Source organism: Talpa occidentalis, unplaced genomic scaffold, assembly GCF_014898055.3.
Source record: "Talpa occidentalis isolate TD23 unplaced genomic scaffold, MPIMG_talOcc4v2.1 talOcc4.4, whole genome shotgun sequence".
In the NCBI taxonomy this organism is placed as follows: domain Eukaryota; kingdom Metazoa; phylum Chordata; class Mammalia; order Eulipotyphla; family Talpidae; genus Talpa; species Talpa occidentalis.
Genome location: NW_023604295.1, coordinates 43,536,677 through 43,560,831, shown reverse-complemented (window position 1 = coordinate 43,560,831; position 24,155 = coordinate 43,536,677). Strand labels below are relative to the sequence as shown.

At 43.2% G+C, this 24,155-nt stretch overlaps 1 protein-coding gene across 2 annotated transcripts in view; it reads right to left on the bottom strand.

The window, feature by feature from the left end:
* Positions 1–4,447: 4,447 nt before the first annotated feature.
* LOC119257451 (ropporin-1) overlaps positions 4,448–24,155 on the bottom strand; it is a 31,249-nt gene continuing 11,541 nt past the window's right edge. Inside the window, exons 2-6 of one of the 2 annotated variants that reach the window (XM_037525422.2) lie at positions 19,377–19,505; positions 15,927–16,044; positions 14,030–14,191; positions 5,576–5,751; positions 4,448–4,634 (exon numbers count right to left, since the gene is read on the bottom strand). In XM_037525422.2, coding sequence (XP_037381319.1) covers positions 4,568–4,634; positions 5,576–5,751; positions 14,030–14,191; positions 15,927–16,044; positions 19,377–19,492 — 639 coding nt within the window. In that variant the 5' untranslated portion in view covers positions 19,493–19,505 and the 3' untranslated portion in view covers positions 4,448–4,567. Of the gene's footprint in view, positions 4,635–5,575; positions 5,752–11,233; positions 13,168–14,029; positions 14,192–15,926; positions 16,045–19,376; positions 19,506–24,155 lie in introns of those variants that run through there. The other variant, XM_037525421.2, reaches the window with a different exon arrangement.

The window sequence follows — 24,155 nt, the reverse complement described above, 5'->3', positions numbered from 1 at the left end:
AGCATACAAAGCAGCACAGCTTTGGAGTTAAACACATCTGGGTTTAAATTCCTCTTACCAGTGATAGAGAAAATCTTAATTTCCCTAAGACTTTCTCTTCATCTCTAACATGGGGATGGTAACTGTGGTGGCAGGAAGACACGGAGCAGGTTCCCTATGATTCTATGCAGACAGGGTGAAGGAGAGGTGAGTCCTGGAGCCCTCAGTGGCTTTTCAGGCTTTTATTGGGATTACCAGGTACTTGACAGGCAGGAGCGTCCAGCAAGTCTTCACTCTTTCTGGGCTCTCTGGCTCTCTGCCTCTCTCATGGTTCTTCTTCTGCTTCTCTGCTCTTTGTGGTTCTGCTTCTCGTTTCTGCTGGCATCCCCGTGACACCGCCCTTATAAGCCCAGTCGAATCTCATGTACACATACCCACTCCCTACTCCAGGTGCCCATCATCAGGCATGCATTCCGGACCACAGGGTTCCATCACCTATCCTAATGGCGGGAGGGCAGAAAAGCCTGATGCTTTACTTACCCTATAGACCACCCCCCTCAGGGTTTTCTGCCAGACAGTCTACACAGGTCATATACGTTTCTCTTGGCAATATGAACTGCAGCCATGGCCCACAAAAGCAAATGAGATACATCACAATATAACAGAACACAAATAAGTCCAGCCAGGGCACCAACCTTAGTGGCAAAAGACAAGATTATTAGCACCAGCAGATGATCCACCAAATCCTCTGCTGAAGGCACTGCCCATACGAGGGGGGAACCACTCAGGCATGTGCTGTCACATGCCAGGAACCGTCAGGCTTCCTGGCCTTCTCTGGCTGTGGTCTCAGCCACAAGCCACACACCACATACACTCCCAGGATGCACTCACTCTTGGATTGGCCATCTGTACTTTGGGGGTAATTGCCCAGTCTTCAGGGTTTTCTGTCTGCAGTCACTCCAACACTCGGCTTTCACAGCCACCAATGCGACACACAGACCCCTGCACTCAGGACAACCCATTGTATAAGCACATTGGTCGGGGATCCGTGGATACAAGCTCCACATGCGGCCTCTCTTGGGTCCCCTCTTAGGTTTGGGCTCCACCATAAGCCACGTTCCCCACCCCTCCCCCAAGGACGGACTCCTCAGCGCTTCACCCTCACTCAACCGTGAGCAGGGCATCACTCACAGGTGATTTTAAGAGACTCACTGACCTTCTTTAGCATACTTAGTGCTTAAAAGCCGCTCAGGGCTTCTCAATCTTAACACCAGCTTTTGCCTTCTCAGTTGGCTTTTCTCCTCTGCCTAGCTGCTGGGCAGTACACAGGCTGCTTTTGGCCACTGAGGCCCACTGACCACCCCCAGATTCTCATCTCCTGGGGTGTACAAACAATACCATCCACTGCCAGGGTCCCCAAAATGTTAACAACATGCCAAGGTTGCTCGGCCTTCTGGCAGGATTGTCAGTCCAAGTGCATTAGTCCCAAGTCCATAGACTTTCCTTGTGTCAGCACTGGCGAGCTCTGAATCCTGGTCCTTTCTTCCCCTTGATTCTGCTCTCTCAGGGGCCGTGGGCTGGTCCTCTCGGGCGTCTCCCCCTCCAGGCGAGGTCTCGTCCTGCAGCTCCCGGACCTTGTCCATCTCCTGTGCTGCCATGGCGCCATCCAGCGTTGTCACAGGCTCTTGGTCTGCTACTCCTCAGTCCCTCCTGAGGTCTATCGGAGGGCTCCATACCTGACTGCATGGATCATCCTGCCGACTTATGCCAATTGTAGTGGCAGGAAGACATGGAGCAGGTTCCCTGATTCTATGCAGACAGGGTGAAGAAGAGGTGAGTCCTGGAGCCCTCAGCGGCTTTTCAGGCTTTTATTGGGATTACCAGGCAGGGATTACCATGGTAGGATTACCACGGCAGGCAGGGGTGCTGGGGGGGCCAGGAGGCGGGCAGGCCTCCCAGCCCATCGCAAGTCTTCACTCTTTCTGGGCTCTCCGGTCTTCTCTGACATTCTCTGCTTCTCTCGTGGTTCTTCTGCTTCTCGTTTCTGCTGCCGTCCCTGTGATGCCATCCTTATAAGCCCAGTCTTAGTCCAGGTGAATCCCATGTACACATGCCCACACCCTACTCCAGGTGCCCGCCATCGGGCATGCATTCAGGACCACAGGGTTCCATCATCGATCCTAATGGCGGGAGGGCAGAAAAGCCTGATACTTTATTTAACCTACAATAACACTAACTTTTTAAGGTCAGGTTGAAAAGAAAAATTTGACTATATAAAGTGTTGTGCACAGTGACTTGCATATACGAAGTGCTTAATAAATGTTGGTTATTGTCATTAATACAGTATATAGAATGTTATCAATACGGCATATCCCAGGTTGAGGGCAAAGCTGTTTTCTACCCTTTTCTACCCTTGAAGTAAATGCTGAGGCGGCTTGATTTGATTTGACACACGTGAAGGCTGTGAAGGTGAGCATCTGTAGCTTCCCAATACCAATGGCTCTGAGGTGGCATTGCCACTGTCAGCCAGAGCAGAAGGAAAATGACAGACACCAAGGGGTGTGTAAGGGCAGGACAGGGGCACTGAGCAGGTTTTCTATGATCCAGCAGACTGGGTAGAGGAGGAGTCAGAGCCCTCAGTGGCTTTTGCAGGTCTTTTATTTAGATTTACCAGGCATAGGGCACGCAGGGGTGCCGGGGGGCCGGGAGGCTGGCGGTCCTCCCAGTCCCCAGCAAATCCTCACTCTATCTGGGCTCTCTGGCATTCTCTCTGCTTTTCTTCTCTTGGCTTCTGCTGGCGTCCCCGTGACGCCGCCCTTATAAACTCAGTCTCTCAGCCCAGGTGTACCCACTTCAGGTGCCCGCCATCAGGCATGCATTCAGGACCACAGGGTTCCCTAGTCTATACTAATAGCGGGAGGGCAAAAAAGCCTGATACTTTTTACCTTACCCTACAGGGTGGCTCAGGATTAGCCACCGTGGTATTACTGATAGTGCTTGGTCTCAGCTGATGTGACTGCCCCCCCAATGACTGTCAGTTTTCACTTTGATGGTGAGGGTTTTATGAACCTCACTCTCAAGAGATTTTGCTCAGGGCTACTCAGGTTTAGTTTCTAATTTCAATGTTTTCTCAAATGTACGAAGGACCTTTGGTTTGCATTATGTTTATGAGCTTAATTTGTTGTCTTAGGGTCTTTCCAATTGGGGCTGCTCCCTCTGCCCACTTAACTCCCCACTTCCAGGTAAGACTATATTTAAATTTTTTGATCGGATGAAAGAGAAGATGAAGAGACTGAGGCAGATTAATGGATTTCACTCATTGGCAAGTCCTGATTTATTACAGTGCCAGGTTTCACCTGTAGTACTCCAGGCTATTCACACAGCCTGAGGTCCCATAGCGGGTGTAAATGATGGGCCCATTCAGTCAGGGGGGCTGACAGCAGGGACTGATTAGGTGTTACCCAACCCCTACAGGTGTAGCCTGGTGACTGTAGGGTAGGATTTATTTGATGTCTTTTTATTATTTTATTCTAAGGCAAAATCAAGGGCCTATATCAATATCCCATCATGATCTTCTTTTACTTATTAAATACTAATAGACAAATTTCTCTCCAGTTTATAGAGATAAATGTAATCAAAAAAGCAAGCTAACATGATTTTTATGCAAAAACAACTGTTAAGAGGGGATGTTAATTACATGGAGAAGGAACCCAGGAACTGGCATACCTTGCACTACATGGCCTTAAGAACAATAACCACACAGCCTGTTAATCTCTTCTGCTTCCTAGGAGAAAGAAAAATCTTTCAGTGACCTTGTCAAAAGGTCTTAAACTCAAGCAGGGAATTTTTCATAGAGGGTCCTATTACATCTGTAAATTGTGTCAGAGAGAAATCTGTTTGCTGACATTGACGTTTCAATGCTGATCTCTGGAACATTTTATTAGGACGTCTCAGGGCTACCTGCACTCAAGTGCTTTGGGTTTGTGTGTTCTCTTAGTGTTACTGTAACTCCTTGAGAATACAATTCAGATATGATTTATTTGTATATGCCCAGAAGCCAGCATATTTTCTGACTAGGATTGCCTAGCTGAACAAAAGTACTAAAATTTATTTGGCCAAAATTCAAGTTTTACTGGATGTCCTATATTTTAACTGGCAATCTTATCCCTGGCATAAAGCTAACGGCAATTAATATTGGTGTGTGAATGACTCGGCATTCCCTATGTAAATGATACTCACGTAAGTCATGCCTAATGATCACAAAACATAAAAACTGCATCTAGTTAACATTCTACCTCAGAAAATCTAACAGTCTGTCTTTGCCTTGAGATGCATTTTCTATCCGTGTTTTCGTCAGCCACTTTTATTCTGTAGTCATGTGGGGAGAATACTAATCTTCCATTAATGTAGGTGCTTTATTCCAACAAGTTTACATCTTTATTCCACGCATTTCTGGTTTATGTTTGCCTAATTGTTTATTAGTGTGTACCAGTTGTACAAGAAAATTGACACAGGATGGTGTGTGTGATTTAGTCATCCTGAAGCACAATCATCTGTATTTTCCTTTAAAATTGCCAAAAGTGTGCTTTTACTCCAGCCGAACCCTGGGATTTTGGGTAAAGTCATTCACCTTGATTAATCCATCAGGACCAATTCTGTTTGGGAAAAATATATATGGGGGTTAGGTCATTTAACAATCCTAAAAGAGAAAATATATAAGCAGCTCTCTCCAAATTCTGCTGTGGCTCCTCCCTCACCACCCTCTTTAGCCCTGAGCACTTGACACCTGTTTCTCCTCCTCCACTCCCACCCCCTGGAGCTAAAGCCAGAGTAATCTGGAGGGCTTGCTAAAACACAAACATCTGTCCCCACCCCTGTAGCTTCTGATTCAAGGAGTTTCAGACGCAGCCTGACAAATCACATTTCTAACTCATTACTAGTGATGCAATGACTTGGTCTCTGTAGCTCTCTAAGAATTGCTGTCCTGTACCATTCTCTCCTTTTCGTTCCACGCTCTCTCATATCCTTATTTTCTGTTTACAATATTTCTCTGTTCCCAGTGCAGTATAAAATAGTAACTGTTGTGGTACAATTTATTAAATTTAAAAACTAAGCCGCCACTCCTTGCCCCGCAGGCAGGTTTGGGAGGCTTGAGCTGATCAGGGACTGGATAGGGCTGCCTTGGGGACAAGGCTATAAGACCAACCACTGTAAGCAGAAAAGCCAGCCCAGCTCCAGGAATGCAGAAGCAGAGGCCAGGACAGGTTTCTGTGTCAAAGGCCAGCGTCTGAGACCAGACATCCCAGCAGATAATTGGTGCAAACTGGAAATTAGAAAGCCCATGAAAACAGAGTATAAAGGAGAGCCTCAAATCCTCCTGCCTATGCAGACTTCTCCCATCTTGCCCACGGCTTCTCTTAGCAGTGTATTCAAATAAATCCACCTTTTCTGTTCTCCACCCTGTCTCTGGTGAATTCTTTCACCTGCATGCCTCAGGCCTACACCTCGATTCTTCCTCAAGACAGTAACCTCACTGTAGCTTGGTCTGCTAAATTTTTCTTGTATTGATTTCCCTCACCCGGTAAAATTTACTCACATTTCCTGTTCAATGTAGTTTAGCATTCGGCTGACGTGCGATGCAGAGATCTCCCCATCCACTTCAGCAATATATGTGTAGAGAAACTGGAAGGTGCTAAAAGGAATCCGAGGTGGTCCACTATCATGGTCAGATGATAAAACTTCACACACTATCTTGAGAGTTTTAGCAATGGTCTATAAAGCCATAAGGTTAAATAAGGAGAAAGTCAGCAGACTAGATTCCTACTATCAGTTTAGATACACAAATGAAAACAAAAATATTACTCTCAAAATAAGGTTGTAATGATGTGATATTCTGGAGAACTTGAGTTTTTTACACCCTAAAATTTGCATCCTTTTCTTTCTTTTTGGAGGAATATACTGAAGAGGTTAAGTTTATAAACTGCTGGATACTTTAAGGTATTTATTACTTTAATCAGAACAACCTTACTAAAGTGGGCAGGGTATTTGATTTTACAATCTACGAAATTGGAATCATTTTTACTGCACTTCAATCATCCCTCCAAAGGGTTGAGGTAATTAGTCTAGCTTATATACTCCAGCAACGTATGCAGAGCAATGCCACAGTAGGGGAGAGAGGAGGTATGAGAATGGTAATGTCTCTGGGAAGATAAGAGTTAGATGCAGATGCAGGTGAATAAAAAGCTACACTGAATGTCAAGATAAAACCAGTTTCTCTAAACATATGGATCCATCTAATCAGAGCCACCTCGTGCTTTATATGACATAACACCTTATTGTTACTGGGGGAAAATTAGTAGATGATGTGTGCCGGGAGTTTTAATGGAAGAGCTATTATAGAAGCAAATACTCCTGACAATCTTGAACATTAAAAGATCATGTTCCGAACTGAAGTTTTAATACAAATATAGACAGTTAAACTTTGACAAGGAACCAGGACCATACAATGGAGAAAGGAAAGCCTCTTCAATGAATGGTGCTAGGAAAGTTTGAGAGCCACATGCAAAAAATGAAACCAGATCCTTATTTAACTCCATACACAAAAAGTAATTCAAAATGGATTAAAGACTTGGATATAAGACCTGAAAACCTAGAACACTTGAAAGAAAACATAGGTGATGTACTCCTGGACATCAACAGAGATATATTTGGGGATACAACCCCAACAGCAAAGAGGGGCGGGGAGAAGACAAAAATAAATGGGACCATATCAAACTAAAAAGTTTTTGTACCTCAAAAGAAACCATCACAAAAACAAAAAGGCAATCCACGGACTGGGAGAAGATATTCTCACATCACAAGTGTGGCAAATGTTTAATTTCCAAAATATGTAACTCAACAATAAAAAAAAATCAGCAAAAGGAATAAACACTTCTTCAAAGAAGACATTTAGATGGCCTACAGATAAGTGTTCAACATCATTGTAAGGGAAATACAAATAAAACTACAATGAGATCTCACCTCACTCCTGTGAGAATGGCCTATATCAAAAGGACTGAAAACAACAAATGTTGGTAAGGGTGTAGAGAAAAAGGAGCACTCACCCATTGTTGGTAGGAATGCAATTTGGTGCAGCCTCTATGGAAAATGGCATGAGATGCCTCAAAAAAGTAAAAGTGGAAATATCTTATGAGCCAGCAATACCACTGGTAGGTATTTATCCAAAGAATATGAAAACTCTCATGCCAAATTATTGATGCACTACTATGTTCATAGCAGCATTATTCACAATAGTCAAGTCATGGGACCAACTTAAGAGCCCCACAAAAGATGACTGGATAAAGAAGTTGTAGCACATATAGCCAGTGGACTACTACTCAGCTATCTGAAATAGTAAAATAGTGCCTTTTGGAACAAAAATGAATTTTGAGGTGATTTGCTAAGTGAGAAAAGACAGACACTGGATGGCTTCACTCATTTGTAAATGAGTGAAAGAAAACAAACTGGCAAAGCACAGCAAAAATAATTCTTAGACCTGTGAAAAATATACTAGTTACCAGAGGGAATGGGTGGGAGAGAGGAGGGGTGGGGGAAGAGAGAGGACACTGGCATGTGGCAGGTGAGTGAAGCATGTGCACATGTGGATGTGTGAAGATGTAACCCCCAAATCATATAGCTATATAAGCAACTGACAATGAAATTTGAGGGGAAAAAAAAAACCAAGGTGTTACTTCCCTGTGTCTTTAAAAAAAAAACTACCCTTTGAATACATTTCACAAGTGAGTGTTGTGAAATGGCAGGATAATGGAAATAAATGATTCAAAGATAGGATGTTTAGCTCTGAATTAGCAAAGATAGGGCAGCATAAATATCATGGCTGTTCATGAAAACACGATGTGTAGATGATCCTTACACTCTCTCCAGGGATCAGTGAAAAGTTCATCCTGAGGGATGAATTGGGTGAGTGAACAAGCAGCTGCTCTAGCCCCCCCAAAGGACTGTCCAGCACTCTTCTTTCTTTGCAGTTGATGTTGACTGCTCTGCTTTCTCTCCCTGAATGTGATGCCTCAGTGGTGCTGCTCTAACAGTGGTGTATGTTACCCAGAGGTGTAGTCTGTGTGTCAGGAGGTGTATAAGGATGTTGGGTGAACTTGTCCCATCTTCCTGGAATGACAGCTGGATGTTGTGACATGTAATTTAACACTATTTATATTAATTAATTATTCATTTTAACTGATTGAATATTTAAATTTTTCTCTATTTTTGCAACCTTTGCTATTTTATGAAAAAGTATCTTCAATGTCCATGTATTGAAAAATGCTAAACCACATGATGTCAAAGATATTTTGGATTTGCAACAGGCCATTTTCATTTATTTGCTCCTACACCTGGGAGTCCTCTCCTGGAAATTGTGATGAGGTGGTGTGCCAGTCTGGTAAACAGGAGGCTGTCAGTGGATGGGAAGGCATGCTCATGAGATGAGGAGAGGAAGACAATGGTTTGCGTTAGAGTTGTGAGCACTTGTGCATTGAACTGCATAGTTTCCACTGATAACTCATCCTCTTGGCTTTTCTTTAAAAACAAAACAAAAAAGCCTAACTGCTCTCCTACTGTCCCTGATCAGTTGTCCTCCTGCAGTCTCATCCAAATTGGGGTGGTGTTAATAGGCTGAATTGTGTCCACCTAAAATTCATATCTTGACACCCTAGTGACCGTATTTGAAAATTGGGCCTTTATAGAGTGATTAAGTTAAAATGAACTCATTCTAGTCTAATCCATTAGGACTGGTGTCCAAAGAAGAGAAGATTTGGGGGGTGGTGGCGGTGAGAAGGGGAGGAATCACACACATGCATGTATGGAGAGACAACTATGTGAAGAAACAGAAAGACAACAGTCATTTACAGGACAAGGTGGGACCTCAAGCATGGTGATCTCAGACTTCCAGACTCCAGGACTGTGAGAAAATACATTTCTGTTTTTTAAGCCAATCATTTTCTGGTGCTTGTTACGGCAGTTCTAACAAACTAATATAGATGTTTTTTATCCCAATCATCATCTTTTGGTCACTGAAACAGTAAACCTTCAAATTCTTTTTCCTCATGAAAGTCTAAAATAGCTTAAAAGATTTTATAAATGAGTGAATGAATGAAGGACTCTCTGGATTGGAACTGTTAGTAAACTAAAAAAATTTAAAGCCTGCGGAGGTCTACATTCTGTTGCACAAGATGGGGATGGGGACCCACTTCATAGTGACAGCCTTCAAGCATCTTATGACGTGCTTTATTTTCTAACTCAGAAGAGAAAGACGCGGAAAGTGAACTATTTGCTAACAAAATATGTCACACATTCCAGTGAACACAATTATATGAATAGTGGAAAGAAGGTGGCAGAGCCCAGTCTATAAAAAGGAGAAATGAAAGGGGATTGGAATACAGGCCTGCATGTGGCATTTAGAATCACATGTGTAGACCAAGAATGCTCAAGACTGGAGTAAATGTACCTGCTGGCAAACATTCCTGCCATTACATTCTTTTTTTTTTTTTTTAAGATTTATTTATTTTATAGAAGAACTGGGGTACAGGCCAGATGTGTGGGAGGGTGAGAAGATTCACCAGAGACAGAGCAGGGAACAGAACAGGCAGACTGATGAAATACACTGCTGAGGGGAGCAGCGGGCGAGACAGGAGAGGTCTGCAGCACCATGTGGAACCCTCACCAGCCAGCCGGTATCGAACCCGCGCTGCAGAGGCTGCGGACAGCTTCCCAGCACGGCGCCCAACCGTCTGTGCCACCAGGGAGGCCCTTTGCCATTACATTCTTCTGTGAGGAAGAAATTGGATTTTCTAATGGCATGGAGATCATGGCTAGCTGGTTAATTGGCAAAGGAAGGAGGGAATTTCTCTGCTTTCCTAGGAGGATATAAGGATTAACTAGATTGCAAAGCCTCCAGCAACATTCCAACATGAAACCAAGGGGTACTGGTCCCTGGATTCATAAGGCACCCCTTACTTAGGGATCTTGATCCCTAAGTAGTCTTTGACATAGGGATGATGAGAGGCAAAATCAAACATGCTAGGGTCTCTGAATCCTCTTGTCCAGAGTCGGGCCTCAGGATGTCTCAGCAGAAGCAGAGAAGGGGGAAAGAAACACAGGATGTTAGAAATGAAAGAACTTCATGGACTATCTAACCCAGCATCCTCATTTTAGATGGAGGTAGAAAGATATAATTCACCTCAGGGTTTCTCTTCCACAATCTGGAAGGCAGCCATATTAGAATAAGCCTACCAACTTTCAGTGGTAGGAAGGGTTGGAATTTGGCTCTCCAAAGTCACTCTTGGTTACTTAAGTGAGGTTAGTAGACAAGAGAGGGTCAGTCTTCTCTCAAGGTGGTGAAGCCAGAGAGAAGATGAGAACAACCCGAAAGAGATTCAAGCAAGCACCAGGAAGAAGGGAGATGAACTAGTGGCAAACCACTGTGCTGAGAGAGAGAAGAGACCAAAGACATAAGCTGCAAGTAGCTGATGACCACACAGATGAGTGTTTCCATGAGCTCAGAGATGACAGGAAGAACCAAGGGATGTGGGAAAGGCTTCAGTTGGCAGGTCTGAGGTGCTGAGTTGCCCCTTTCCCTGAAGGCTCAACTGCCACCTTGAAGAGAGGAGTGGAGAGGAGAAACTGAGAGACTGGGCAATTTGCCTTAAAGTTGTTTCATTTATTACATCAGTCTAAAATTCTAGGATTGGATTGACTTTATTTTCTTACTCTACCCTCAGAATGATCAGGAAGATCAGAATTAATTACTTTAGGGGGGAGACCTGAACATTTTGGACTGTGCAATGAGTAAATCTGTGACCCTATAAGAACTTAATAAAATGTGCCAATTTTTTATTTTCCCTTCTGGGATTTTCCCCTTGGGATTACTTCCATAAAAAGATGATAGTGCTGACCAGCAACTCATCTGCCCCTGCAGCAACTTTCCTCTTTGGAGGAGAGTAATTTATTCATTATAATTATGATGAAAGCTGCAGGGGAAACTGATAGGAAAAGTTGGTCTACAGTATTTCTGGTACTTTTTCCCAGAAACAAAAATGTCAAATATGCATTCCAAGCATATTTAAGGAGAAAGAACGTGATGTTTAGATATGCTGAATGATTCAAAACTACCTCTTCATACTATTTGGTTTTGGCAGAGGTATAATGTTTGCATTAACTTTTTTTTTCCTTCTCCTTGAAGGCATCTTTATTTTTCTACCTGGTGTAGGAACAATGTGAATACAGGTCAGTTACACTGAACATTCCAATTAATTGTAAAACAGAGGGCCTGTGAACATGGTGGGGTGCAGAGCAGCATCCCCCAAAGGGCTGTGATCTAAGCCAGCAACCAGTCAGTTCTCTGGGCAGGACCCTGCAGTCCAGACTCTGGTGAGGAGGGACATGAAGGACCAGTTACAACAGAGGCTGCAGTGGAGCATAAGTTTATTGGCTTCAGGCCTTGATCTCCTGCTTGATGAAGTTGATTAGCCCATTGGTGGAGGAATCATGAGAGGTCACTGGGCTGCTGCCATCAAGCTCAGGCTCAATTTTCTTAGCCAGCTGCTTTCCCAGCTCCACTCCCCATTGGTCAAAGCTGTTGATGTCCCAGATGACACCCTGTACGAAGATCTTGTGCTCATACATGGCAATCAAGGCTCCCAGAATGAATGGCGTGAGCTTGGTGAACACAATAGAGTTGGTTGGGCGATTTCCTTCAAACACTTTGTGTGGCAACAGCTTCTCAAAGTCATCAGGATTCTTTCCTGCAGCCTGCATCTCCTTCCTGATCTCATCCATTGCTTTCCCCCTCATCAGGGCCTCAGTCTGGGCCAAGAAGTTAGCAAGGAGGATCTTGTGATGCAAACCGTTCCTTATCGGGTGCTGGGTCTGGACCGGGATGAGGAAGTCACAGGGTATCATCCTGGTGCCTTGGTGGATGAGCTGGTAGAAGGCATGCTGGCCATTTGTCCCTGGCTCCCCCCACACAATGGGGCCCGTCTGGTGGTCTACACGGGTGCCAGACTTGGTGATAGACTTCCCATTGGACTCCATGTCACCCTGCTGGAAGTAGGCAGCAAAGCGGTGCATGTACTGGTCATAGGGCAGTATGGCCTGCGTCTCACACCCAAAGCAGTTGATGTACCAGACACCCAGCAGAGCCAGCAAGACAGGGGCATTCTTCTCTAGGGGTGTTCTGCGGAAATGATTGTCCATCCAGTGAGCCCCTGAGAGCAGCTGCTCGAAGTTGTCAAACCCCACATGCAGGGCAATGGAGAGTCCAATGGCTGACCACAGCGAGTAGCGGCCTCCTACCCAATCCCAGAACTCAAACATGTTTTGTGGATCAATTCCAAACTCCTTCACTTTAGTCGCGTTGGTAGACAGGGCAACAAAGTGCTTCGAAACTGCAGAAGGATCCCTGGCCGACAGAAGAAACCATTCCTTGGCAGTCTCTGCATTTGTGATGGTCTCCTGGGTGGTAAAGGTTTTGGAGGCGATGATGAACAGAGAGGTCTCAGGGTTCAGTACAGCTAGGGTTTTGGCAATGTGCGTCCCATCGATGTTAGAGACAAACCAGACCTGGGGACCTCCTGAAGAGTACGGCTTGAGGGCTTCTGTCACCATGAGGGGGCCCAGGTCAGAGCCGCCGATGCCGATATTGATGATGTCCGTGATGGCCTTGCCTGAGTACCCCTTCCAGGCACCACTGCGGACGCGCTGGCAGAAAGACTTCATCTTCTCCAGGACCCTGTTAACTTCTGGCATCACATCCTTGCCATCCACCAGAATGGGTGTGTTTGACCGGTTCCGCAGGGCCACGTGCAGCACTGCCCGGTCTTCAGTGACGTTAATCTTCTCCCCACTGAACATACGATCCCGGGCAGCCTCCACACCCCTGGACTTGGCCAGGTTCACCAGCATCTGCATTACATTCTCCGTCACAAGGTTCTTGGAGTAATCCAGCAGAATCTGCCCATGGTTGGTGTTGAGGGTCAGGCTGAAGCGGTTGAAGCGTTCCTTGTCCCCTTCGAAAAGGTGGCGCAAGTTGAGATTTGAGCGGTTCTTGCGGTGCCACTCCTGCAACTTCTGGAACTGCTGATCCTGAGAGAGCAGGGCTTTGGCGAGACTGGTTGGGTGCATGGACCGGGACGTGAGCTGAAGAGGAAGAGGAGGAGGACGGCGTGCAGCAAGCAGAGACCAGGAGCACGCAGCCCCTCATTAACTTACAACCTTGAGTATATATATATATATTTCAGGGATTTAAAAAAAACTGTATTTCTGGTTCATTTTCATTTAATATAACCATGTTTAACAAGAATGAGTCTCTATATAGGATGATACCTAAAGTCTCAGGATCTCTACATATGTATTTACATATATATGAATATATACATATAGAAATGAACTCTTTACAGTATCCTTTTCTTTAAAACAGGAAAAATGCTTTTCCAGTTGTAAACCGAGTCCAATTTGGAAAATGCATGAATTTGTATGAACATTCTGCATTCCCTGGTGATGTCATGACTATAAGTTTAGAAATAGCCTCATCTCTCTTTCTTGCTCTATCATCTTGGATTTTTGTATCCAATTATGCTTATCAAATAGAGGTTTCTGTAATGCTACCTCTTCTTGAAAGTCCCTTGGTATAGCTTCTAGATGTCTGGAACCCAAGCATAAGCAAATCTCACTCTACAGCTGGTCTTGGTTATCTCTAGGAATACGAATGAGGGGATGGAATGGTGACAGAAATAAATGAGTGCAATAATTAAAATTCATATAAAATCCCAAGGCCACATTTTAGTCATCCTCTCCCCAGAACCTGATGACAGTTTTCCCTTCTCTCTTCTAACCCCAGCTTTTGGCTGATGAACAGAGAAGTGATCTTAATTCAGAAGGGAGAAGGAATAGACAAGAACGGCGTGCTCATCATCAGCCCTGGGGAGCTGACTGTATAGATGTCCTGCCCTTCCAGGCCCACAAGTCCCTTAAGGAACAAAAAATATTAAATCTAACTTACAACTCCAAGAGAGCTGCAAGCAAGGGCTAAAAACTTGAGCCACTCAATCTCCTCCGTGAAGCGGCCCACCTTCATCACACTATTAAACAGATCTGTTGGGAGACTCAGCACCTTCCACATCTGGGCCAACTCATCTGCATTGATGATCAGCCGGCCAGCAACCTGCATGGGGGGGGGGGGGGCAGACACAAGACAAAGAATAAGGACAGAATGAGAGAATGTTTCTCTGAGAAACACCTACCTGTGCACACCTTGTCCTGTCCCCCCCTTCTCCCCCATTCTTCCAGCACTCAGCAAGGGGCAGGGATGTTTGGGATTTTGGGGTGGGGAGTTGTGACCACATCTCTGGCAGTTTTCCTTGCAAGGGTAGAGAAAATTTCAGCCTGGAAAGGAGCAAACTAAGTTAAAGTTTAGCCATTTAAACTTCAGATGTCAGAATTATGGGAAAAATATACATTTATATTACTTTTTTTTCCCAGATGCTTTTATTATCTGTTGTTTTCTCCCTAGGTTATCCTTATAAGGCAAATAGAACAACCATAATTCAAGGCAAGGAGCAGGTTTTTTGTGTGAGACTACTAATTAGTAGTGAGACTAGAACTAGATGTCAAATCACTGGCTTCCAGTCTCCATAGAATTTTTGCACTAGCTTTTGCACTAAGCCTGGCTCTTGGCTAATGAACAAAGAAATGACCTTATTTGAGAGGGGAGAAGAATCCCCTTAGGAAGGATAGGGGGATCATTCTATACTCCAGTACCTCTGGCTAGAACTTCTAGTTCATGCATTCCTCAGGCTGTCCCAGTAATAACATGGGGGTCTGTGGTCTGGATGTCTAATATTGTTTGGTCTCAGGTAACTAAGATCTCCGCCTTACCTACTGTGCAAGGATGACAATGCCCAGTTACTGGCCAACAATGTACTAAGGGTATAGATGTCCCAGTGACATGCTATCAACCTTGCCTGGCCCTCTGATTCTTGTGAAATATTAAGTCTCTGGGACCAGGGCAGTTGGCTAAGTCAGTCCCAAACCTCTCTGTCCTGGGATCTGTCCTCAGTGGATCCCAAAATGCTAAACCATATTTTCTGGGGATTGGTCAATCAAAACATATGCTTTCTCAAGCCAGACCCTCCCCATCTAGTCACTGGGAAGCTTCTAGGATGATGTGGCTATTACGAGAGCACGGGTTTTCCCTAAATGTTGGCTGTAACTCCATTAGGGATAATTGGGGAACTAATATTCCACTCTCCCCCACCCCCAACTGCAATTGGCATAATGTTGTGATCTTGATCAATAAGAAAGTCAAGAGACCTGGATCTGCACTTTATTTTTTTTTAAAGAGGTATTTATTTATTTATACAAGAACCGGGGTAGAGGCCAGATTCGCGGGAGGGTGAGAGGATTCACCAGAGACAGAGTAGGGAACAGAACAGGCAGACTGACAAAATACACTGCTGAGGGGAGCAGCGGGCGTGGTAGGAGAGGTCTGCCGTGCCATGTGGGACTCTTGCCAGCCGGCCGGGATCGAACCAAAGCTGCAGAGGCTGCGGACAGCTTCACAGCACTGTGCTCAACTACCTGCGCCACCAGGGGAGGCCCTGGATCTGCACTTTATAGAGAGAAAAGATCCATGCAGCAGTGAGACATTCTGCCATTTTCAGCGAAATCTGGGGTGACCGCCTGACGACTCATTCGGTTTATAGCCTGCTTCAATATATATAATTCCTATTTCTCCAATTTTTTTTCAGTGGGTGGTTTAGTGAAGTTTATGATGATGATGGGCCAGCTGGCTGGTAGGGGGATGGTTGCATTTTCTCTATGCCCACACAGCCTCCATATTGCCCTCCTCCCCCACAACACATATTCCAGGGTGATATATACTGCAGCATGGACCTTACCCGAGAATGCAGGATCTTTAACAGCTCAGGTGTAAGTTCTGCCCAGTTAGACAAAGTGACACGCTCAGACCGCTCTCTCACTGGAGGGATCTCTCCCCGGGACATAGCTCCAAAATAACTACAAGAGAAAAATCATGGGGTGAGGGGGTGTCATTCTATACCCCAGTGCCTCTGGCTTCTTTAGGAATCCCCTTCCCACCTTTTTTTTTTTTTTTGAGAGATGAGGATAGAGGAAAAAACATTGATTAAGTGACTACAATATATCAGACTCAGTTTTTAGTTAGTACATTTATACACAAGAAAAGCCTGAAAGTACTAGTTTCCACTTAAGGTGTAAAGAGTGCTAGGGAATAAAAAAAAGATTCTTCCTCTCTAGGAATGAAGCATAATCAATAAAAGTTTGGTACGGAATTCTCTGACGCATGTGAGTTTTTTTTTTCAGTCATCCCTCTAAGTGTTTTATGTGCATTCCCGAGAGCATACACACACACAAGATATTTTTTATGATATATATGTAACTGTACACATATATAATTTATGTATATATATTGTGTGTATGTATGTATACAATAGGGGAGAAAAGCAAATCATTATTTTAAATTCCCTACTCTTTTTGGATGAATTCTAGAATCGAGGTCTTTTTAAAAAAAAATCTTTAAGTTCAGTATACTTTAAGTTGGTGTTAGGTAGTGGGTGGTGTCTTTGAGAGAGGGAGCTGTTGGATGAGAACTAAAATGACTTGCTTAAGCAAGGGACAGAGAGGGATGTGCTCTAGGGATGAGCCATGAAGGGTTTGGGCTGGGGCTTGGGTCTTCAAGAGGAAAAGGAGAAAAGCAGGGCACTGAGGCTCAGGTGAAAAGACAAGCCTTGGAGCATTTAAGATAACCTTCCCTGAAAAATTTCAGTAAAATCTGCCTGCCTACCATTGTTTTGTGAAGTGGACTTTATTTTGGTGCTGTGAGATAAAAATATCAAGTTCTGTTCCAAGATTGGCAAAAAGATGAAAAGGAGCTGCTTGCAGCAGGGAATGGACACAAGCACTTGAAACATGTCACTGCTGCTGTATGAGAGGGTCTCGCTCCATCAAAAGTCTTGTTATTGACTACCCCTTCATCATAAGCCTCTGCCCCTCTTTGTTTTCTTTTCACAACTTTCTCTTGATGCAAGTAACATAAAAAGAACACAGAGGGAATTTTTGTAAAAGCCCATTTTAGGGTCAAGCCGAAAAATGATGGGCGCCTGTTGTCTGTCTCTAAGCCACACAGCAATACAGCTCTAAAGCAAGAGGACTAAGACAACACCTTCCAGGTACCCTTGGAGGTCATCAGCCTGATTTGAAGGTCATCTTTAACAATGTGCCTGAGTGCATTGTTGGGGAGGATGTGGGTTCTGGATGACAATAAGGGTGGGTGATGGCCTCCGGCTGTAGAACAAGATTTGGATGATGTGAATAGGAGAGAGAAAAACAAGGCACCTCATTTGACAGAAGTAATTGCCCAGTAATTGAATTCAGCAGGAATGAGTTTGCAGTTTTTAGTGGAGTTGGTTAGAGAACATATAAATGAGGCTGCAGCCGTGGATTTAGTCCATGTGGGTTATTTAGCTTCATTTGCAATGAACAATCCCATGGTTATTCACATATATTGTGAGTTTGGGTTGTCACACACACACACATACCTACCTCCAGACTAGTTTACCTGCCCTGCTGATGCCTGGTAGGTGGTTTCAGACTTAGGGAAATCCTTGCTTGTGAGGAACTAATCTTCTTTGTGTTGGAAATATTTTGTGGAGCCTATTCTCTGAAATACTACAGGTTTGTTTGTCACATAAAACCACCTGATGAGAGTTTTTCGTGTCTAAATAGGATGGAGAGTGCTCTGAGGTCATGCTCTCATTTTTTCAATGTAGTTAAACTACAAGTGACTCCTCATGGTTATCTAAAAAAAATTATAGCACGTGATACAATATGGGAGCAGACAGGTTACAACAGTGGAATGTTTTCTTCCATAAATGTCAGGGACAATATCAAGAAATGTCATTTTTCTTGCTACAAAACAGCAGCACCAAAATAATAAAAGGGGGTTTTAAACTATTGTTTAGTGTAAGACAAAGTCTGAGTATACCAGAAGAAATTAGTCTTCTAAGTACAGTCTTAGAGGAAACACACAATTTAGAATGAAAAATTAAACAAGGCTCATTACTAGCAAAGAAACCCTACTTGTGTCCCTTTTTACTACCACCATTGGCTTATTTTCTTTCCATTTGTAAAAGCGTCATCCTGGCCCAACCCTGGAGCATGAGAGCTTTGGCTCAAAAACTCTGTAAGGCTTCTCTTAGATTACATTTTGTGCATATCAAAGGCCATTCACCTGCTCATTACACTCACCCAGCCTCCTGCTGAGGACAGCCTCCCTTCTCCCCACCAACTGGCTCTGCTCAGCAATGTCTCTTACTTCCCGCCTTCCACTGAAACACTACTAAGCTGGTCATCATCAAACAGTAAAAACAGCCTGAAAACAGTCCAGGAGGTCTAACTCGCTGCCACCTCCTTCCCCAAGCTCCAGTTTCAAGCAGGCACACTTGTCAAAGAAGTAATTTCATAGCTGTTTCAATCCCGGGTAGCAACTATTGTTGTGTCAGCTCCTTCAATTGAGCAGCTTCTGGTCTCTCCTGAAAGAGGGCACTTGTGTTTGAGACACACCGTGTTTAGCCAGGCTGGTGCTCCCACTGCGTTGGTGATTATTTTGCCTTCTTTCTCCAGAATGCTAAGTGTACCGTGTGGACATCTTTATGTTGAGGAAGAAATCAATTCAAAGAAACACTAAAGAAAACAATTTTCCCCAAAGACAAGCTGCAAAGTGTCTCTGGTTGGGAGCAAGAATAAGTTTTAACAGGAGTGGAAGAAGGTGTCTTATTAAAGGAAAAATAAGGAGTGCACCAGCCTGGGCTGATGCCACACCCTCCATCCCGCCGGCTTGCCTCATGCCTCCCCCAGGTGCTCTGCTACCATCTAGTGGTGAGACCCGAGAACAGGGTCCTGGTTTACACCCGGGAAAAGCCGGCTTAGCTCCTACCGGTTGCGGAACCCTTCATTCTACTGGGATAGCAGGTGTGGGTACCGGGACCAGGTGGAGTGTGCATGTGATGTTGGGATGTAGTGATCTAGCCCTTGGAGATTGCTCCTATTGCTGCGGCGTCCTACTGCTGAGTCTGGTTGGCTTAGGGGCAGAGGACCCCATCCTCACCCAGTTTAATGTATTTGTGTTCATACATAAATTTTAAAGCATCAAAGGAACGGGAAAGCTGAACATCAGAAAGATTATGCTAATCAGTCCTGACTCAGGCTGCAGCCATGACAACCTCCTCCAGTTTTCCAACACCTTACATCCTCTACCCCCAACGCCACCTCCAGCCTGAGTTGGGAGCGGGCGGTGAGAAAGGTGTACGTACTCCGCAGCCCATTGGATGAGATCTTGTGGCTGGGTCCGAATGGCGGCTTTGGTAAATTGCTTCAGCAATTCCGGCAACTCCGGGGGGATGCATATTTGCTTATCTGTCTGAGGCATTGATTGGGTTGACCTATTGGCAGGAGAAAAAATAAAATGAGAATCTTGAATCATAAAATGACAGAATTCTGGACGGGAGGTCACCCAGCCTCTGTTTGACACTCTTAATATTAGGGAGCCACTACACCATAAGATAGACGAATTCTATTGTTACACAAGCCCAAGGCTAGACATCATCTCTGATTTTTGTTATTGTAAATAATTGTCCTTTACATAAAAAACCAGGATACTTGTTCATTAAAAAAAGTAGATGAGATCAAGAAGCAAATAAAAATTTAAAAAAATCCCCTAATGATATCACCCCAGAATATTGAATGTCTCTTTACAGAACTTTTTAAATGTAATACACATTTGCATAAATAAATAAGGGGGTCATACAAAACAAGTCATTAACTCAATAGTATTACATGAATGTCTTCCATGTCGCACAACTCTTATTGATAGAATAAGAGTTACAGCAGAATTTACTATGAATTGTTTTTTTACTATGAATTATTTGACATTAGCTTATTTCCAAATAAAAATGATCATTAACAGCAATTTGATGAACTCTTTCATTATATCTGCATCTATTTATCTACTCTAATTGTAGAAGATAAAACTTTTATAGTTCGCTATAAAAAGTTCCAGGACAAATGGAAACAAAAAAATGAAAATCCATAGATGGTAAACAATTTTATGCACAAATAAACAACAATTGACATGCTTTGTCTGCTTTTAATAGAGAAAGAAACTACACCTGGGCCTCCCTGGTGGTGCAATCTGCAGTCTCTGCAGCACCAGTTCGATCCCCAGTCAGGGAGGTGACCCACATGGCGCAGCAGACCTCTCCTGTCTCGCCCACTGCTCCCCTCAGCAATGTATTTTAGTCAGTCTGCCTGTTCTGTTTCCCACTCTGTCTCTGGGGAATCCTTTCACCCCCCCCCCACATCTCTGGTCTATACCCTAGCTCTTGCATGCATAAATAAATCAATCTTAAAAATACTACATCTTTGAACTGTATATTTTAAAACATTTACTAATTAAATACATTCACATTGCTTTGTAGGCATCACCACTATCCATTTCCAAAATTTTTCATTTCCCCAGCTGAAACTCTATACCCATTAAACAACTCATTGCCTCCTACCCCAGCTCCTGCTTTCTATGAATTTGACTACTCTAGGTACATCTATATGTAGAATCATTTACAATTGTTATCCTTTTGTGTCTGACTAAATTCACTTGTCTTCAAAGTTTATCCATGCTGTAGGATATGTCAGAATTTCCTTCCTTTTTAAGGTGAAATAATATCCTATTTGCATGTATTTACCACTTTTACTTTTATCATTCATCTGATGATAAAAATTTGGATTGTTTACACCATTTGGCTATTGTGAATAATGCCGTGCTGAACATGGGTGTACAAATATGTGTCTGTGTCTCTGTTTTCAATTCTTTTGGGTACATACTCAGAAGTGGGATTGCTAGATTACACGGCAATTCTATTTTTAATTTTTTGAGGGACCACCATACTGTTTTCCACAGAGGGAGTAACATTTTACTGCCTGTGTATATTTGGACTGATTATAGTTGTGCATTTATTTGATTCTATTCTGGAAATGTTCAAATGGTTTTATGCAAATGGAAATTTGGCTCAACTCTAATTAAATAGACTTTCATGAAATGACAAGCCACAGCTAGTATAGAACAAACTTAAGCAAAGCCTGTGTCCACTCTATTGCTCCTTCTAACAACTGTTTTGTGATCTCTTTCCTTTTGGGCAAAGTAGCTCTGGTAAACTCTACATACCTATTGTCCTCTCAAGTCTTAGTCTTTTGAGCTCTTTTAACTTTTTTTTTCTACCCTTGACATACTATTGTTTCCTTAAGTGTCAATTATACCTATTAAGTTATCTGTACCAGATACTATGCTAAGTATTCTGTATAGGTTTTCTTACTTATCCCTAGAAGATAGATTATATTATTATCATTTCAAAAATGAAACTAAAAGGCCTCCCTGGTGGCGCAAGGGGTTAAGACGCAATCTATGAAGCTGTCCACAGCCTCTGCAGCATGAGTTCGATCCCCCGCCAGGGAGCTATCCACATGGTGCAGCAGACCTCTCCTGGCTTGCCCGCTGCTCCCCTCAGCAGTGTATTTCAGTCGATCTGCCTGCTCTGCTCCCCACTCTGTCTCTGGTGAATCCTCTCACCCCCCACACCTCTGGCCTGTACCCCAGTTCTTATATGAATAAGTAAATAAATCTTTTAAAAAATGAAACTAAGAAAAAAAAATCATTTGAGATGACATGTAACTAACAGGTGACAGAGGTAGGATTTGAACACACATAGTCCAATGCAGGAGGCAACATGTTAAACATGACAGTTCTTTCCTTGAAGCTTTCTCTTCCTTTGATGGCATATACTAATACTGTTTTTCTATTTTTCTCGGTGTTCTTCCTCTGTTCCCACAACTCTTCTTTCCCCTTCCTCTTGCTGAAGAGAGAGTTAGCAATCTTCACAAGTCTCAGTCTTCAGCATTCTGAGCTATGTCTTCCTTCTGCTGTTCTTGGAGGGCTCACATCCCCTTACAGCTTCATCTACCACAAAAATGTTGATCCCACCTGTTTGTCCATGCTTGACTTCTCACTTGTGCTTCCATTCCACATTTCTTACTGCCCCATCTCCCAACTAAATCCCCTTCCCAAATTCATTTCTGAGCATGATGCCACAATTTTCTTAGTCAATTAATTTCAAAGGGACAGCTGTTCTCTTCAATGTAATGAATCTGTCACTAATTGCTATTGGTATTTAATATTGATATTTCCTTTGAATTTTTCCCACATCATTCCCTAGTCCCCCCACCCCCCTTTTCTATTTCTTTTACTCTGGGCTCAGTCCTTCACCACCTACTGGTATTCCCTGTCTCAGGTCATTCTCTAACTTATTCTGTCCAGTGTGTTCAGATTTATCTTCTATACTGCTATTAATAGGTCAGAGAGTCTTGCTCACAAAATCATGTGCTGACTTTCAAGGTTCTCCAAGATTTATATACATATACATATTTTTATTTTTATTTTTGTTTATTTTTTTTTAAGAAGTGGGGTACAGGCCACAGTCGCAGGGGGTGAGAGGATTCACCAGAGAGAGCGGGAAGCAGAACAGGCAGATCTACTGAAATACACTGCTGAGGGGAGCAGCGGGGGAGAAAGGAGAGGTCTGCAGTGCCTTGTGTGTTGTTCCCTGGCCAGCCGGGGATGGAACTGTAGCCACGAAGACTGCGGACAGCCTCACAGTACTGCGCTCAACCCCCTGCACCACCAGGGAGATGGTATACATTTTTTTTTCTAATAATTTTTTTTAAAGATTTATTTTTATATAAGAACTGGGGTACAGGCCAGATATACGGGAGGGTGACAGGCAGACGGACGAAATACACTGCTGAGGGGAGCAGCCAGCGAGACAGGAGAGGTCTGCCTAGCCATGTGGGATTCTTGCCTACCAACTGGCCGGCCGGGATCGAACCCTCGCTGCAGAGGCTGCGACAGCTTCACAGTGCGACGCTCAACCGCCTGCGCCACCAGGGAGGCCCCCATACATATTTTTAAACGGTAAATTTTTACTAATATTTGCAACACAAATCTCCAACCTGTAGTCTACTTTGGCCACTTTCTAAGAAATTATATATCCAAAACTTGAATACTTTCTCAATATTAGTCTGTCCTGCTTTTCTCATTCCCTCAGTAAGTTGCTAATTCTGGCTGAGAAATTTGAAGGGCTCTCGTTCATGCTTTCCATCTATTTAAATCCTCCACACTGCCAAAGTTCATCTTAAGTCCATACCTTGTAATAGGCTCTCCTAGAAAACTTGGGTATCATCAAATATTATTTGTGATACACATTTTATCCATTTCACTCCATTCTGCCTTTTACAGGTCTCTAAAGTTTAGCTTCCCATGAGTAGTCACACAAAATGAGGTATAGGTGTCCATTAGAGACTGATGGTGATAAACTTTTTCTAGTGATACAAAACTTTACAACCATAAACAATTTGACGACAGTTGAAATTATATTTGGACACTATTTGGCTCAGTAAACTGATTTCAGTAATTATTATTTTTTGTGCTTCAGGTTTTCTGCAGAGAATCTATCAGTAGAGATGCTTGTATAGGATTTTCCCCTTTAGCCACAATACTTAAAACCACCTCTTAAAGTCTGATTAAAGTTGCTGTAATTGGAATGTATTATTAGTGATTTTTGTGTGTGTATATACGTATTTCAAAGGCTTAGCTCTTTCTTTGATACAATTTGCTCCCATTTTTTTGCATTATTTTTCCCAAAAAAATGTATGTGATGTTTTTCATCACCAGTATCTCTTTACCACTTGTCTCTAATAAAACATAATTGATTGTGTTCATTTTTAAGAATTATGACAAATGATATATTTTATTCTTGGTTTTTGATGCAAAGTTCCAAAATCTGGTTCTTAATGGATTTTATAATATTATTTGTTTATAGAAAGAAGTGTATGCTTGTACTGCAAAATAATTGGTTCAGTAGAGGGAACTGTAGGCCTCTAATATTATATGAGAAATATTTTTCAAAACATTTTAGCTTTACTTGAGTATAAATAATGTTTACATTTTGTGGAGATCTGGCATTTTAGTTATTAAATAAGTGATA